The 17,537-nt window shown below is 41.7% G+C and overlaps 1 protein-coding gene across 2 annotated transcripts; it reads left to right on the top strand.

The window, feature by feature from the left end:
* Window positions 1–2,542: 2,542 nt before the first annotated feature.
* Window positions 2,543–17,261, top strand: lrfn5 (leucine rich repeat and fibronectin type III domain containing 5). 2 transcript variants are annotated; one of them, XM_033027168.1, is made up of 3 exons: window positions 2,543–3,158; window positions 11,571–12,981; window positions 15,680–17,261. In XM_033027168.1, the coding sequence occupies exons 2-3, from the start codon at window positions 11,591–11,593 to the stop codon at window positions 16,620–16,622; spliced, it is 2,334 nt and encodes a 777-aa protein (XP_032883059.1). In that variant the 5' UTR covers window positions 2,543–3,158; window positions 11,571–11,590; the 3' UTR covers window positions 16,623–17,261. The 2 variants fall into 2 exon arrangements, with proteins under 2 accessions (XP_032883059.1, XP_032883060.1); XM_033027169.1 differs by lacking the exon at window positions 2,543–3,158 and adding an exon at window positions 3,182–3,842.
* Window positions 17,262–17,537: the final 276 nt, after the last annotated feature.

Here is a 17,537-nt window from a genome sequence, read left to right as displayed (position 1 = left end):
CTACCAGCTGCACCACTGTGCCATCCTGCTATCTCTCCTTACTGACTACATGGGTTTCTTCTGGATGCTGTAGTTTTCTTCCATATCACAAGCACATGCTGCTTAGTAGATTAATTGGCCGCTATTAATCACCTCCAGAGAAGATGAGTGATAAGAACTGAGGGAGAAAAAGTTACAGAAAAACAAGTGAGGAAATGGGATTACTATCAGCATAGACTCAAAGGTCTCCTTCCATGGCTTAAGAACATATAATAAACAGTATATTTACAAGAGTCAATGGATTGTGGTTCTTTTACTTAAAATCCAAACAATAATAGTCTCCAATCATCTCTGTATCATAAAAACAAATCATGTTACTGGTGTGACAGCGTACCATGTCTTTGTCTTCTGTGTAAATGTTACATTTTTGAAGTGCTTTCAATGTGATGCAACAGCTCCCCCATCTTACCAGTTCAAGAATGCAGTTCATGTTCACTAATATCAGGGTGATTGCTGAGAATAAGGCCCAAATGGGCTGCAGACCACTTAATCTGAGTATTTATTTCCATGCTTTTCTCTTCACCTCGACAAAAAATATGCGATCATTACAAGTACTGCAACAGTTTCTATTTGTGTTTTTAAATCATCTTTGGCAATGAACATTAATGTATCGCTCAGTAGGTCAGAAAAAATAGTATTCTACAGATGAGCAAAACACAAGGTGCTGGAGTAACTCAGTGGGCCAGGCAACATCAATGGTGGGAATGGGCAGGCGACGTTTCTGGATGGGACCTTTCTTCAGACTACAATTTTAATGATAACTATCCTGATGTTATTCAAATTATATTTGTCCCCTTGTTGCCATGCTTTAAACAAAATCTATCCAGCTCGATATATGTTATTTATCATATGCACAAATTATTATTATCAAAAGTCCAGGTCCCTGAGAGTCCAGCTTTAATCTGAATTTTGATCTTTTTTTCAGACTTACAAGATCCTAGGAGTCAATGCAAATACTGTACAACAGAGGCATGTAGTGCATATGTATATAGATATATATATGTAGGTGGACACAAAATGCTGGAGTAATTCAGCAGGACAGGCAACATCTCTGGAGAGAAGGAATGGGTGACGTTTAGGGTCGAGATCCTTCTTCAGACTGAGATCGTAGACAGTGGTATAGGGAATGGATTGTTACAAATCCGAGGCATATTTGTGGTGCCGTTCAAGTAAGCAAAAGTGCATGCAAATAAGCAAAAGCAACACTCAACGGAAAAAACATCCAAGAGGATTAATGAAATTTGAAACCAATATTAGTTCAATGCTCTTTCGATGTAACACAACACTGAGACATAATTAGAATGACCCAATGCCCCATGTCCAAGTCTTTCAACAGAGACAAATTAGCCTTTAAGGTAATCCTAATTAATCTGCAAATGACGGAAACAAGGGATTTAACAATTAGGCCACATTTGAAGGCAGCGCTTTCTCAATCATCGAGTATTTGATACCGCACTTATGCGGGCCCCCTTAGAAGAAGAAAATCAGCTTATATTAATGCATCGATCCTTTCCGGTAAGCAGTCTGGTGCTGCCAGCTCTTGGTTTCCAGGCGGATTCCTCGGTTGCTCTCTGTTGAAAAAGGAGAGGCTGTACAAGTGACTCTATTCAGAGTGTAATAGATGTGGGAAGCCAGTCTGTCATCTCTTGCAGCGTGTTGTTTCTGCTTTCAGCCACACCTGCAACCACAATATTTTCAACGGGGAAGGAGCGCCCGTGCAATCCAGCCATCGGTTGGGTTTAAACTGTCAGCCTCTGCAGGGAAACCGAAGGCGCCTCGCAAGAACTGGGTCATTCTGTATTCCAGCACCTTCGGATAATTAAAGTGGATTTGTTTCGCCACAAGGGTCATGCTCCCGCGCCTTAAATCATGTCAACGCTTTTCCGCAGAATCCCAACTCTGCAGCATCCCAGGAAGGAACAGTTTCTATTTACGTATGAGTCCATTCTTTGCAGAACTCTTTCCCCCACTGTGACCTGTCCTTGTCGCCCCTTCTAATTTCTGCTACATCTCCCCACCCCCACCCTCTCTGATCCTAAAGAGAAAACCAAAATAAAACAAGCCCTAAACTCGGCAGCATTTCTTGAACAAGCCCCCCACCACTAACCCCCCCCCCCCCCCACTAACCCCCCCCCCCCCCCCCCCACTAACCCCCCCCCCCCCCCCACCACCACCACCCACGAGTGGCAGGCAGCAGCGAGCAGCAGCCTGAACGGATCCTCTACCATTCCCTCCGCCTCCCGGCCTGCCAGGATCACTCTGGATGCAAGCATTCTCGTTTTGTGCTTGCATCCCTTGTACAAGATTGAACCCACCCTTGCAAGCAAGGCTTGACGAGATGCCATTGTCAGTTGGTACAAGCCCTCATACCTACCCCTGAGGGCACATAGTTATGGCAAGATGTGCCTTAGCTTTGTGTTTCATTGCTGTTTCTATGAAATGCAAGGGGGGGGGGGGGGGGGTATAACATTGATGTAACGCCAAATCTCCCCGCTGCTTCTCAGGAGGAGAGGTCTTGCTAAAGTCCACCCTTACCTGGGGCAAAGAGGGGGGGGGGAGCAGATAATGTGGCACTCGAGTACCCTGACGATCTAGTCAGCGTGTTTGGGGTAGGTAGAATTGCTAGGTAGAACGGCGCGATTTCTGCTCGCTGAGATCTGATCTGACTTGCTCATCTCAGCCACTTGATCGCTCTCACTGCGGAGACGTTCGCACAGCTAATAAAGCCGCTTGTTGGCTGATGCGGAGGGAAGCTGCTCTCTGTACTCGCTCCCCCTCCCTGTGTACAGCTGGGCAGCCACAGCGGCGCTGGATGGACGAGAGGAGCACGGCTGTGCTGTTCGCGGACAGAGAAATGCACTGTGAAGTTTAAATGCGAGGATGCGTGTGCAAATCTCTGAATTGAAGGCTTTTTCTCCCCCCCTTCTTTGCACATGGATGGTAATCTTTTCGCCTCTCTGAAAAATGGCCCCGTTGGAGCAAATCGCTACTGAAAACTGTGCACCATGTAAATGCTGTATATTTGAACGCTGACTTGTGGAGATGGGAAATAGGTGATAAAAAGGCACACTTGCCCTGAACCACAACTTACTGGACAGGGTTGATGTTCGTCCTTAAAGGTAACTCTGGCTGTTCACGCTTTTGTCATTGATGTTTGTATATATGATGTGTATTTGTTATTGTGTTATCGAGCAAGTAGCGTCACCGGGGTTCAATTCCCGGCGAATCGATAGTTCTATTTTTTTGTTTGTTTCATTGCATCGTGTTTGGGTAGTTAATACCATTCAAGGTGCTCCGTGCTGCATTGCAAAGGGAAGGCAGCTCCACCGCTAGCAACGGCTCGGGGTTTCTAACTTGGACCAGGTACATCGCAAGGTCAGTCTTTCCGTATGGGTGTGGGATGGAGTGTGTTAACTAACACACGGCGCAGAATGTTCCCTAAGTGCCCCAGCCGCTAAATAATGCTACCGTGGGACTGCGTTTGGCTGGTTGGGACTCGGTGGATGCGAGTGGCTCGAAGGAAATTCAATTGAAAACGGTTTGCTCGACGGATCACCCATATGCTTTTCACTGGAGACTATTTGCAAAACACGCCGCTGTGAAACGATGCAGAGGTGAACTGTTAGCCGCTCTTTATCAGCTCCCCTGTCAAGCGTCGTTACAATTGAGAACGAGCGGTTACTATCACCTCTCATCAGTTGCCTAGGTTAGGCATAGAAGATAAAGGCACTGAAGAGAGAGACCGTATCGGGAAGGGCTGTTATAGGCAAAGGCACGGAAAACTACATCTGCAGTGGCCGAAGGTAAGAATACCATAATCACCTTTGCTCAAACGATTTGAGGTGTGTGTGTGTGAAAGCAACAAAATAATGAGCCGCAGTTGATTGTAGTGCAGTGCTGCTGGGTGCACTGGTATATAGGGCAGTGAAATCCACTTCCATACCGTGGCAGGCCGATTAACACACATGTTTGCGGGCGATGCTGCAAGAAAGAAGGGGTGAAGTATTTACGTGGAGACATGTTTTGAAGTTTCTTCCATCAAATGTACGTGGGTCGGTTTTTTCACCGGAGTTTGTACAGGTAGCATTTCATGCAACTGCTTTTCGATAACTAAGATGCCTCCTTGCGATAAGGAGCCCGATTAAACGAATATCGCTATATAGACTATCTATCTATATATAAATATATAGATAGATAGATAGATAGTCTATATAGCGACATTCGTTTAATCGGGCTCCTTATAAATATATAGATAGATAGATCGTTTAAGCAGCCTATATGGTCTAAGAAATCTATCTCTAAACCAGCTCAGTATAAAAAAATCAACTGGCCGAAAAGGTAGTGGTGAAATAAATAAAAACCGAACACGTTAAAGAATGAATGAATGTAAATTAGCTTGCATTTGCGTCCAATTTCTCTTTGTGGTCGTATGCTCCAACGTTTATTTGGCTTCTCTCTCTCTCTCTCTCCCTGGGGAGAGGGGGAGGGAGAAGGAGGGAGAGAGGGAGAGAGGGAGATAGAAGGGGGGGGGGGAGTGAGTGGGGAGGGGTGAGAGAGAGGGGAGGGGCGGGAAGGGGGGGGGGGGGATTGGGGGAGAGAGGAAGAAACACCATACGTATATTTATAGGAAAAAGCATTACCATTAATAAATTGTTCACGATTAAGAATCTGCCCCTTCCTTTCTCCCAGTATGTGAGATGCACGTTTTGTTTTGATGGTGGGCATTACCTAATTGCTGATTGCCTCGACCTATGGGGGGGGGGGGGGGGGGGGGGGGTTAACAAGGTACTTCTGTCTCTTTGGACAAGTTATGGTGTTAATTTACTTCTTCTGTGTCCCAGCTGATGGCTTTTGCTAATATGGCCCAGCGATGCTTGCAGAGGTTAGCAAAGATCAATTGCTTCTGGATCGGCCTCATAAATGTTAAATGTCATATTGTTGCACCTGAATTATTGAAAGCTCTAATGCTCATTTGGCATGGACTGTCCAATATTGAGTCGATGCAGTATTTTTTTTGTTGAAGGGCTCATTTTTTTTAGCTGAAGATATGGGGTGACAAGAGGGATATTTCCCAGCTTGGAAAATAGTTCTCATTCAAATGTTACATTTAACTCTTAGTTAAGGAGTCATTTGCTGCATCTCTGTCAATACTTAGTGGCTGCGCGTTGAAACATTCTATAGTTGTTGATAGCAACGGCCAACATAACTGTGGGCTTTGCTGTCTGGTGGTGCTACAATACAGGTTATGTTACCTCCACTGCAAGATGAAGAGCAGCGACAGTGAACCGTCATAGGACTAAAATGAGACAAGACCAATACCGCAGGAATCTTAAAAGGTGACAATGTATCTATGCTATTGGATGGTGGTTCCCAAATTGCAAATTGCATTTTAATTATTCCAAACATAAATATCGACGGACAGTGTAACAAAAAACTCGTCTTATTTATTCTTCAACTATGTTGGGTATCTTATAACCTCGAAGTGGTGTTTTTCCCCCAGTCTGAACTATCCCGAGTCTGATACAGTTATAATCTTTTAAATTTTGTCAGGCCTTGCATGTTTTTTTTAAATGGCAGATTCAAAAGAATTGAATATGGAAGGATATGGATCATGAGCAGGCATCATGTTCAGCACATTGTGAGTGGAAGGGCCTGTTCTTGTGCTGTACTGTTCTATATCTTATATAAATTGTGAAGGCATTTATGTGGTGAATGGTGTTTCAGAACAAGCACCATCATTGAGTAAGATGATGTAAGGTGACAGCTTGGCATGGATTGTCACATCTCCAGTATAAATCCAAAGTGAATGAAATGTATCAGCTGCATGCAGACCGGTGAGGTTTTTGTTTGTATTCAGTGCAGGAGCAAGTTTAAGATGCTATTGTGAAAACAATTCTACAGAATTACAAATGTAGGTGTTTAATATTCATGGTTTGGCTCTTGGTGATGCAACTATACTGAACACTCCTGTCCAGACAGCACTGGAGGAAAAGAGTTACGCGAGTTGAACAAATATTAATCCATTTTCTATAAAGTAACTATCACCATATGCATTTTTCAGGTAGTGCTTTAGTACGCCAGAAGGCCATTGTATTGAACTTTTGATATCTACATGGTAGTTGAATCCCCCCCCCCCTCCCCGACCGTTTGAGATCCATAAAACACGCCCTTCTGCCCACAATGTCTACAACAACCATGATGCCTAGATAAACTAATTTCCTCTGCCTGTACATGATCCATGTCCCTCTACTCCCAACATATCCATGTGCATACCTAAAAGCCTCCTAAACCCTACTTTTATATCTGCCTCCACCACCCACTGGTGGTGTGTTCAAGGAACCTGCAACTCTGTTTAAAATAAAACTTGCCCTACACATCTCCTTTACCCATTCTTTCATTTCTGAATAAGTGTGGTACTTTGAAATATATCAAGCCAGCACTCATAGGAACTTGAACTTAATTGGAGCACTGGTTAATGTACGAACCTGCTCAGCATTTATCATTGAGATGGGAATTTGTGCACAACCTGTTAGCAACCACACGTTAGTCACTGACATCTAAAAATGTGCAGCAGTGCCCTCCTGATAATATTACATTACTACAGAACTCTCAAATGTCAGCATTATTGTTGGATGTTTAATGTTGGAACATATGACCACAAAGAGAAATTGGATGCAAATGCAATCTAGTTCATAAGCTATGTATGAATATAAATTAGCTTGCATTAGCATCCAAAAGCTTGTTCTTACTATATTTCTTTCAACACTACCTTTTCAGCCAGCGTATTCATTTATCCTGAGCTGGTTCAGGGATAGATCTTTTAAACAAACCAATGGTTCCAATTATCTGGCAATATTAAATGTGATATTGGAAGCTTCCTGCACTCAATGAATCATTCTGTGAATATTTCCAATACCTGAATACATTTTCATGTATATATGTTTGAAGGACTCACAACAATTCTAAAATACATATAAATATGCGCTAAAGAATAATTGGGCCATGTGCATGCAAAATAACATAAGTGAGTAGAGGATTCTTTATTCTCACAGAGCTACCAAGTGTACTGAATTTCAAATTTCATGAATGGTGGAAGACATTTAAATGCCCATTGTTCTTTACCTATTGCATAACTCACAGCGTGCTACATATCAGATCATTGACACGATCATTGCAAGCAATATATTGGTAGATTTTAACCTCCTGGAATATATAATAATATACTATTTTTAAGTTATTTTAAGTTATTAAAATGAAGTTAAAGCACTAAGTTATTTCAAGAATAATGGAAAATTCCTCAACGTCATAGTAATGAATTTTTTCTACTTTGTGTTTATGTTCATATAGCGGCAAATTTCAGTTAATTATCAACTTTGGTTACCTTTTTAATTTTTCTGGGCTTTCGAGAATGGAGATAATTAAATTTAGTGCCACTATCATCCCTCCAAATGAAACATTAGTCAAAGATGAAGATTTTGATCTATGCAAATTAAGGTCACTAAGCATGTTGATCACTATGCATTCTACTGTAAAATAAATCTAAGAAAATGCAGCAGAAAGCAAACAAAAAACATTGCAAGACATTAGCACCTGAAATCTTGGAAAAATTAAGCAATATTAAATGTATTCCATCAGTTCCTAATGGTCACAATTAAATGGCAGAGAAATACTGAATGTATTTTGCATGCTTGGCACTGATGGAGTGCAAATTAATTTTAAGATACCAAATTAGAACTCAACTTAGTTATGATAAATCAGTATGACATAACATTTGGAAAATCACAAATAAATAACAATACTGAGTGCCTGGATCATTTCTCAGCCATTAAAAACAACACAGAAGAAAGATCTGATCAATAGCTAGTGCATTTTATGCTTTTAATTTAATTGATATAAACCAAATCTCGTTCTGATTCAGATTGATTTTGAATTTAATTTAATCATTGCAATTTATATTGTAATTGCTTTGAAGTATAAAAACATTTGAGTAATTTTAAGTAACAATGAATATGCAAAACCAAAATGAGACTGGCAGCTTATTTAAGAAAATAATAGAAATTAGATATACATTACTTGATGGAAGCAGGCTCCCTCAGTTCTATCTTTCCTCATGCTCATGAATTTGATTCAGTTAGGTTTCAAAACTAATGTTCTGATCAAATTCTGTTTGGTTTCGGCACACTCCTGTCTGATTCATCTAAGCAGAGTTTGACAGACCAGCGTTCCTCTTGTTGAACATAACCATGATTATAGATTAAGGGATGGAAACGGTTAAGAAAAATATTGACTGCAACACTAATAAACTTACCACCTTTTACTTTGCTGTTCGCAATCCTGGTGGGTTCCTCTGCGATTGCTATTGAGCTGTTCCGCAGTATTCAACTGCTTTTGGCTGCTGCAAATCATCACCTTACTAGTTATAATGCTAGAAACATTATAAGAATAATGAATATTAGCAATTGTGTAATATTTTCTATTCCTGAGTAATAATTTAAAATTTACCAATTGATCGATGACAATTCTGTACAGATATCTATTTTTTTTAAATGGTAATGAGGGTGTAACAAAAATGTGGTGTCATGACTATTATAATGCAATATTTCCTATAGCTAAAGCAAATATTCTGTTTTATGGCAGAATGTGCTAATTTTCCTTCAAACTATCAACAGAGCCAATGTGAATTTGCAATGCTATTAATCTTATTTGGTAATCATTTATAATTGCACACAGTTCCCAACATTTTGGTCTAACTTGCTTGTTTTTGTCAAAGTGTCTACATGATGTTTCTACATAAAGTTTCTACATATTGAAATAGCTATTTAAACATTCATTATGGAAATCATACATGACACATAAAGAGAATTTACTCTAACATGTGGGGGGTTTTCTCACAGAATGAGCCCATTGATTAAAACCATTTTAAAAGGAAATAATTTCAAATGTTCTCAGTACCATTTAAAAAAAATTGTAGATGGCATTTAATAGAAAGTTAAGTACAAAAATAAATATTATTCTGGAATTGTTTCCTTATTTATTTTTTGGGGATTTTTGAAACACGAATATCACCTAAAGTTTTTCTCAAAAATTAAGACCACAACTAGATAGTTTGTTTTTTTTTACCTCAAAGTGTTTTCACAAAGAAATGTTCTATTTCACTGAATTACGAACATTTCATGATTTCATTTATGAAAAAGGATCTTTCAAATCATTCCCTATGGACTTACAATTTTATTTATTGGTTTAAAAAACCCGAAGGAAACTGAAAACACATTTCTCAAAGATTTTTTCAGCAGATCTAATTTAAAATATGACCAACTTTTCTATTATGGAATAAAAACTCGTTAGAGAACTTGTGTGGTGAATATAGGTGTGATTACAAGCAGCTGTTCCTTTCAATGTTATTTTAATTCTCACTAAAGATTGTTAAGTGAGATTATATTTCTGTTTATGAATCCAAAAAAATCTTGTGTAATGTGGGATTAAGTGCAAGCTTTTACATAATGATGTCTTAGGAATTGCTAAAATAATGCATGTTCATATGTTTTCAGAGATAAATTATGTTTCTTTGTGAAATTTTGTGCCTGGTAAGGATTGTGTGAATCAGTAAAAATTATCAGTGAACTAAATGTCTTAAATCAGAACAAAAATACAAAATGATTGTTTGTTAGTGAGAGTGAATGTTAGTGGTGAATCAAAGATGAAAATTAGATTGAGTGAAGAAGGAAGCAGTAGAAATAAGGAACTGCAGATACTGGTTTACAAAAATAAGACACAAAATGCTGGAGTGACGCAAAGGTCTGGCAGCATGTCTGGAGAACATGGATAGGTGATGGATAGAAACATCACCTGGCCCACTGAGTTACTCCAGCACTTTGTCTTTTTTTTCAGTGAGAAGGAGTTGGGACTCCTTCCCAGAGGAAGATAATATTGTTTGGTTCTTGGTTCTGGACCAACCACAACCCTTCTATGTTGTGTCAATAATGGCATTCACTCCTAGCTACCTCAACTTCTGTGTCTGAAGAGTTTTTGGAGTAAAATACCTCTTTCCCCAGTTCAATTGATACCAGGATGTATCTCCTATTTAAACATTCTATAACTGGATTGCACTCTTTTAATTGATCTTCGAATTGCTCTCAATGTCCTGGAAGCTGAGAATGGCTGATGTCAAGATCCTTTTCACCATGTTTACAGGTCCCATTATTTGCAAATTTCGCAGAATCCTGTCTCTGTTCCCATTCCTGCAAGGTTCCACACCTATAACCTCAATTTTGCTCATGGTCTCTTTTGGTAGAATCCTGTTGCAGCTCTGTGGAAATGTAATTGCAAATTTGTCTTTTTCTGGTCATCGCCTATTCATGTTCTCCTGAAATGCTGCCTGTCATGCTGAGTTACTTCAGTACTTTAAATCTTATTTTTTGTAAATTAGCATTTGCAGTTAATTGTGTCGACATGTCTTGCCTTTTTTTAATAAATGTTCTGTTTGTTGCAGTTTTCATCATTGCCATATTCTGCATCAAGTTTTAGAAATGACTGCAGAAAGCTATATGTAGCAAGTAAAATCATTCTGTATTAAATTACCTTTATAATTAGTTCTAATAAGCAATTTAAATTTTGTGGCCTGCACTGAATCCATATTTGTCAGTCACGGTTTTCTGTCGCTACTTTTCTTTTTACAGGCAGTGAGGTTAATAATTGATTAGATGTAACTACTACATGGAATCCTAAATGCGTGGATCTAATCAATATTGCATTGTGGTATTTACAATACACTTAAATTTTCCTAACTTTTTAGATTATTGCCTTCATTTTAAGAAACTTAGTTGACAGAAACTTCATTTTGGAACTCTTTATACCTTGCAGTACATATTGACTCTGTGGTGTATACCTGTAGATAATCTGCATTGAAGCTTCTGTAAAAGCTTGTTATTGATCAAGCAGCCCGTGGGGTGCATAGATAGACAGAGAACAGTATAACACAGGAATGGTCCTTTGGCCCATAATGTCTGTGCTGAACATGATGTTAAGACCAGCCCTTATCTGCCTCCATATCCCTTCTTTCCCTGCATATCCATGTGTCTATCCAAAAGTCTTTCAATGTCACTTTCATATCTACCTCCACCACTACCCCTGGCAGTGTGTTCCAGGCATTCACCACTTGTCTGTCACATCTCCTTTAAACTTTGCCCCTTTCACAAAGCTATGACAGACCTCCAGAATCTGATATTTCCATCCTGAGAAATGGGTTCTGACTATCTGCCCTGTCTAATCATCTCACAATGTTATCAGATGCAGTAAATTATGACTCTTTCCCACACACCACCTGGCAAAAAAGGTATTGTTTTAGTTTGCATTTGTCAATTGTATAGCCAATCCTCTGAACATACCATTCATAAATTTAAAAGGGAAATTAAATGTATCCAACTGTTTGATTACCTCACCAAACAGAGCATCAGCCTACTAGATAATTTATTGTGTATTAACAAATGGATAATTAACATTCTTCACTTATAAACGTTGTGTTTCTTTTCCAGGCTAGTTACCCTGATTTACAATGGAAAAACAGTTTTTTTATCTGCTGTTAATTGGCATGACAGTGAAGGCACAGGTCTGCCCCAAACGTTGTGTCTGTCAGAATCTGTCTCCAAACCTCGCAACTCTTTGTGCCAAAAAAGGACTTCTCTTTGTCCCACCAAACATTGACAGAAGGACAGTAGAACTACGTCTGGGAGATAACTTCATTACTATCATTAAAAGAAAGGACTTTGCGAACATGACCAGCCTGGTTGATCTCACCCTGTCAAGGAATACAATAAACTATGTGGCACCACAAGCATTTGCAGACTTGCGTAATTTACGGGCTTTGCACTTGAACAGCAACCGACTAACCCAGATTACAAATGATATATTTAGTGGACTTTCAAACCTTCACCATCTTGTCATCAGTAACAACCAACTAATTGACGTTTCCTCTGAAGCTTTTAATGACATTTTAGTGTCCCTAGAAGAGTTGGATGTATCCTACAATAACTTAAAATCTATACCCTGGGAAGCAGTGCAGAAGATGGTTAACTTGCACACCTTCAGCATGGATCATAACATGATTGAACAAATCGATGAGGGAACCTTCTCCCACCTTCATAAGTTGACTCGATTGGATATGACTTCGAATAAACTGCGGAAGCTCCCACCTGATCCATTGTTCACGAGAGCTCAGGTATTAGTCTCCGTGGGACTCCTGAACCCACCAAGCTTCACCTTAAGTTTTGGTGGGAACCCGTTGCATTGTAACTGTGAGCTTCTCTGGCTGCGTCGCCTTTCGAGGGAAGATGACCTTGAGACTTGTGCCTCACCTATGCATCTCACAGGCCGATACTTTTGGTCGATTCCAGAGGAAGAGTTTATCTGTGACCAGCCGCTCATTACCCGTTATACACATGAGCTTAGAGTGTTGGAAGGGCAGCGGGCAACGCTGAAGTGCAAGGCTATCGGGGACCCAGATCCCTCCATCCATTGGAGTTCACCAGAAGGCAAGCTCATTTCAAACTCATCACGGACAACCTTGTACAATAATGGAACATTAGACATCCTGATAACTACCATCAAAGATACAGGCACTTTCACATGTATCGCCTCGAACGCAGCTGGAGAAACCACTGCCGTGGTGGAACTTCACATAATCAAACTCCCACATTTAGTCAACAGTACAAACCATATTCACGAGCCTGATCCTGGTTCATCAGATATTTCAACCTCCACTAAATCTGGCTCGAATACCAGTAACAGTGTTAGTGACACTAAGGCCAAACCAGAAAAGAGGGTGGCTGTTGCTGAAACATCATCGTCCTCTGCCCTGATTAAATTTAATTTGCAACATAATATCCCTGGCATTCGTATGTTCCAGATTCAGTATAATGGCTCTTATGATGACTCGCTTGTTTACAGGTAAGCCAAACCAACTGTTTCTCCACCGTGCATTGGAATATTGTCACTCAGTCAAATATTGATCTTGCTAATGCAATGGTTTATGAGTTACATTGCTGGAGGTGAAAGCATTGCCACATTACAGCATGTGAGCTTTTGTAAGGATGTGGTCAATTATTAATGCAATGTTTGTTACTTTGCACTGCAATGAACAAGTAAGAGTAAAGCTTTTATAATATTTTATATTATATGCTTTTATATTACTGTATTGATCCTTAATCCTGTAAAATAATCTTGCTTTGTTCTGTGCATGTTGGCACATTTCAATTCAAGGCTATGTGCAAATAGTCAGTTCATGTGCAGTGACACATAAATAAAACTGAAAGGACACTTTGGATTAAGACTTCAAAGTCAATTGGACTGTGACATCTTCTGTAATTGATCTTTTATCCTTACAGTTTGATTGTATGCAGATGAACATTTTGTGTCTCTTTTTGTACTGGGTATATCAACGATTGTTTATACAGGTGCACAACCTTTTATCCGAAAGCCTTGGGACCAGACACTTTTCGTAATTCGGAATTTTTCGGCTTTCGGGAATGGAAGATTTTTAGCGTAGATTTTAACGGCTGGCTCAGTGGTAGAGTGCTCGGCACATATCCGCAAGGTCGCGAGTTTGCGCCTCGATCCCGGCAGTTACTCGATCGCGCGTTTGTCTTCAATGTAGTTTTTTCTTGCAGAATAGGAGAGAATAGGGAGGGTTAGGCTGGGATCATTCTCTGCGAGATGATCTTAATGCGGGAGACAAGTGTAGGAGAGGTGTACTGACTGTGTGGGCAGAACTTTGGAAGTGATTGCCCACCATTCTCAAAAGCCGCTGTGTCTCCCTGTCCCTCCAACTCTAGAGGAATCCGCTCCCCGATGGGCCGCTACGGCGACAAGTGGCAGTTCGCCCACAGCCCGAGCTGCACCACCCCAAGAACAAGACGTACCTTGCACACCATCAGCTTCTGCCCCTACGGGGAGCGTGTTCCTCTGGAGTTGGAGCGGGGCTGGGCTGGAGTTGCTGATCTGGGATCTCCGTGCTTGCAGTGGGCCTGGGGGTCGGTGTCCCGATGAGGGGGCGCAGCTCGGGCTGTGGGCGAACTGCCACTTGTCGCCGTAGCGGGCCATCGGGGAGCGGCTTCTGGTGGTCCTGACGTCTCTCAGCTCCTGTCCAGGGGGGTGACCGGAGATGGCAGGACCAACAGGAACCCGCTCCCCGATGGGCCGCTACAGCGACAAGTGGCAGTTCGCCCACAGCCCGAGCTGCGCCCCCTCATCCGCAACCCAGGTTCCTCTGGAGTTGGAGTGGGGCTGGGCTAGAGTTGCTGCTGGCTGTGAGTCTCTGGGATCTCCGTGCTTGCAGTCGGTGTCCCGTTGGTCCTGACGTCTCCGGCCACCCCCCTGGACAGGAGCTGAGACTGGGAACTGTACCGCCCTTGCCCCCTCCCTCTGCAACTGCAAACAACCCCACTCTCCTGCAAGGGCAGTACAGTTCCCAGTCTCAGCTCCTGTACAGAGGGGTGGCCGGAGACGTCACAGCCTGAGCAGCGCCCCCTCATCCGCAACCCCAAGAACAAGACGTACCTTGCACACCATCATCTTCTGTCCCTACGGGGAGCGTGTTCCTCTGGAGTTGGTACGGGGCTGGGCTGCTGCTGGCTGTGGGTCTCTGGGATCTCCGTGCTTGCAGTGGGCCTGGGGGTCGATGTCCCGTTGGTCCTGACGTCTCCGGTGACTGGCACTGACCTGCTGGCATCGCCGACGTGAAGACAGTGCAAAGCCCCCACGCCGGTGCAATGGGCGGGGAGCTGGAGAGGGGAGGGAAGGGGTCACACACATGGCCGGGAAGCAGAGGGGTGTAGGTGGTGTGAAACTGAAGGGGGCGACAATCTGCTGCTGCCTGCCCGCTGAGTTAAAAAGTTCCCACGCAAGACTCACGATACACTGTGTATCGTGAGTCTAGCGTGGGAACTTTTTAACTCAGCGGGCAGGCAGCAGCAGATTGTCAATTATTAACCCTCCCGCGCAATATATCCTCACCTTCTCTTTTATGAATGGGGATTTAGTTCCCCTTTCTTCGAGGACCGACCGGAGGTTCCGCTGTCACCTCTGCGGGCCGCCCTCGGTGAACGTCTTCAAGGACCTTTCTTCAAGGACTGAAAAAATGTCCGCTATTCGGAGCTTTTCGTTATTTGGAATTTCGGATAAAAGGTTGTGCACCTGTATGAGGTTTTTTTTAGAAGAAAACGGGCATTCTGATAATGTGGCTTAATGAGATCTGCCAGGGATAATATTTGATACAGCAACCCAATTACTAAGTATAGGAAAAAAACACAAAGTGCTGGAGTAACACAATGGGTCACACAATATCTGTGGAGTAAATGGACAGGTGACGTTTTGGGTTAGGAGCCTTCTTCAGACTGATTGTAATGGGGAAGATAAAGCTGGAAAATAGAGGTGGGGGCTGAACATAGCCTGGAAAGTGATAGGTGGATACAGGTGATGGGGGTCTGATTAGCAGATGGGAGGAGTAAGTGACAAAGTAACTAAGTGTAGGCATTAGCCACAAGTCAACTGTAAATATATATGTTAAACTTGTAAATACAGTGCTTAGTTGCTGATTACGTAAATTGTTTAACTGTGTTCTAATATTAGTCCACGTATTATCCTTCAGAATGATTCCTTCCACAAGCAAAACGTTTCTTGTTACCAACCTAGCTGCAGGAACACAGTATGACTTGTGCGTCTTGGCAATCTACGATGATGGCATCACATCTCTGACGGCTACAAGGGTTGTTGGCTGCATACAGTTTACCACAGACGAGGATTACGTCCGCTGCCATTTCATGCCCTCTCAGTTCCTAGGAGGAACCATGATCATTATCATAGGTGGGATTATTGTGGCTTCTGTGCTGGTCTTCATTATCATCTTGATGATTCGATACAAGGTGTGCAACAATAATGATCCGCTCAAGATAACGAAGGTCAGTAATGTCTACTCCCAGACGAATGGAGCTCATTTGCAAATGTGCGGAGGAATGTTTCCTCACTCGACTTCTAAGGTCATCATAGGACATGAAGAAAGCCCGCAGCATCAGAAAGATTCCGGTATGGTCAAACCACAGCCATTGGATTCTGTTGTGAGCCAGGACTGCTCCACTGCTACCTCCACCATGCCACCTGACTGGACTACAGGTGTCAGTTCATCTCAAAAGCTGAAAAGAAAGGCCGGGCCAAAGCCAAGCATTGAGACATCAGTGGAAGCTTACGCCAATGTTGAGTTACCCAAAAAGAAAAGGGAAAGCACTGCCATTTTACACCAGCCCTCCTGTCCTCCAGTTTCTTTGAAAGAGACTCCTACTTTTCGACGAGCACACTCCAAGCACATCAAGTACCTTACTCTGCCCGCTGAAAGCAGCAGGGCTAAGCGGAGATACTCACTCAATGGAGATTTATCAGAGTACCATTGCTATACTCACTCACAAAATATTAGCAGCTTGTGGTCAAAAAGGAGCATGTCCATGAACGGGATGTTATTACAGTTGGAAAACTCTGATGGTGATAGTGGGAAAGCCACCTTTTCCAGCTCTGAGTGGATAATGGAAAGCACTGTATGACATTTTGAAGTATGTTACAGCAAAGGGCACTGCCTTGTAAGAGTTTTGGAATTCTATGCTTGTCTTTCTGTTTGATGGCATTTCCAGCAAGGTAGCAATGAACTGGCTCTCATGCATACAATTCTTTGACAGAAATCGGCAGCAATGAAAGACCTGACAATAAGGCATGAATCAGCACCAGGGCCCTGTCCTCCTTGTAGGATGGGCTGTCTGGTTCTGGCGTATGGGGTAAACAAGTGAAAATATTTTCACAGAAGCCTTTGACCAAGGAAATATGGTTTCCTGCATCTTAAAGAAAACAAAAAGCCTATTTATGGACTACTTAATAAATAGATATTTTTTAAAATTTGAGCTGTATGTTTCTTTCCAGTGACAATGGTAAATGCCTTTTCCTTTTCAGGCAAATGCTGTACAGATAAAACAACTCTGTGTTGTTATGTTGTGTACAATAAAGGATTAAATAAGTATACTCGGCCAGTGTTAGTACAATGAATAGCTGTTATATGTGCAATTAGGCAGAGCCTGAATATTGTGGTTGCCCGGTCCATTCTGGTGGAGATACTCCAAGCTGCCAACCAAGTAAACAAAAATGATTCAGTTATCATAACAAGGGTGCCAGTGCTGTATCAGAAAAAAAAAGTAATGGTTGTGGTAATGTAATCTTTGCATTTAAATCAAGTATTCATAATCCGATGACAACTCAAAGGAGCCATTAAATGAAAATACTGCCACTCCAAGAAGCCGCTTTAAGACCATTGAATGAAATGTTTTAACTGATTCTAATGCTATTTTTGTGGAAATCATCCTAACACAAAAGTGCACAAAGAACACTGTATACTCTCAAATCTGCAAAGAAGCTGATAAACAGATTTATTTAATCTAACACCAAACAAAGCATTCAAATAGAAAGACATT

Source organism: Amblyraja radiata, chromosome 9, assembly GCF_010909765.2.
Source record: "Amblyraja radiata isolate CabotCenter1 chromosome 9, sAmbRad1.1.pri, whole genome shotgun sequence".
NCBI classification, from domain to species: domain Eukaryota; kingdom Metazoa; phylum Chordata; class Chondrichthyes; order Rajiformes; family Rajidae; genus Amblyraja; species Amblyraja radiata.
This window is presented reverse-complemented; position numbering and strand designations above follow the sequence as displayed.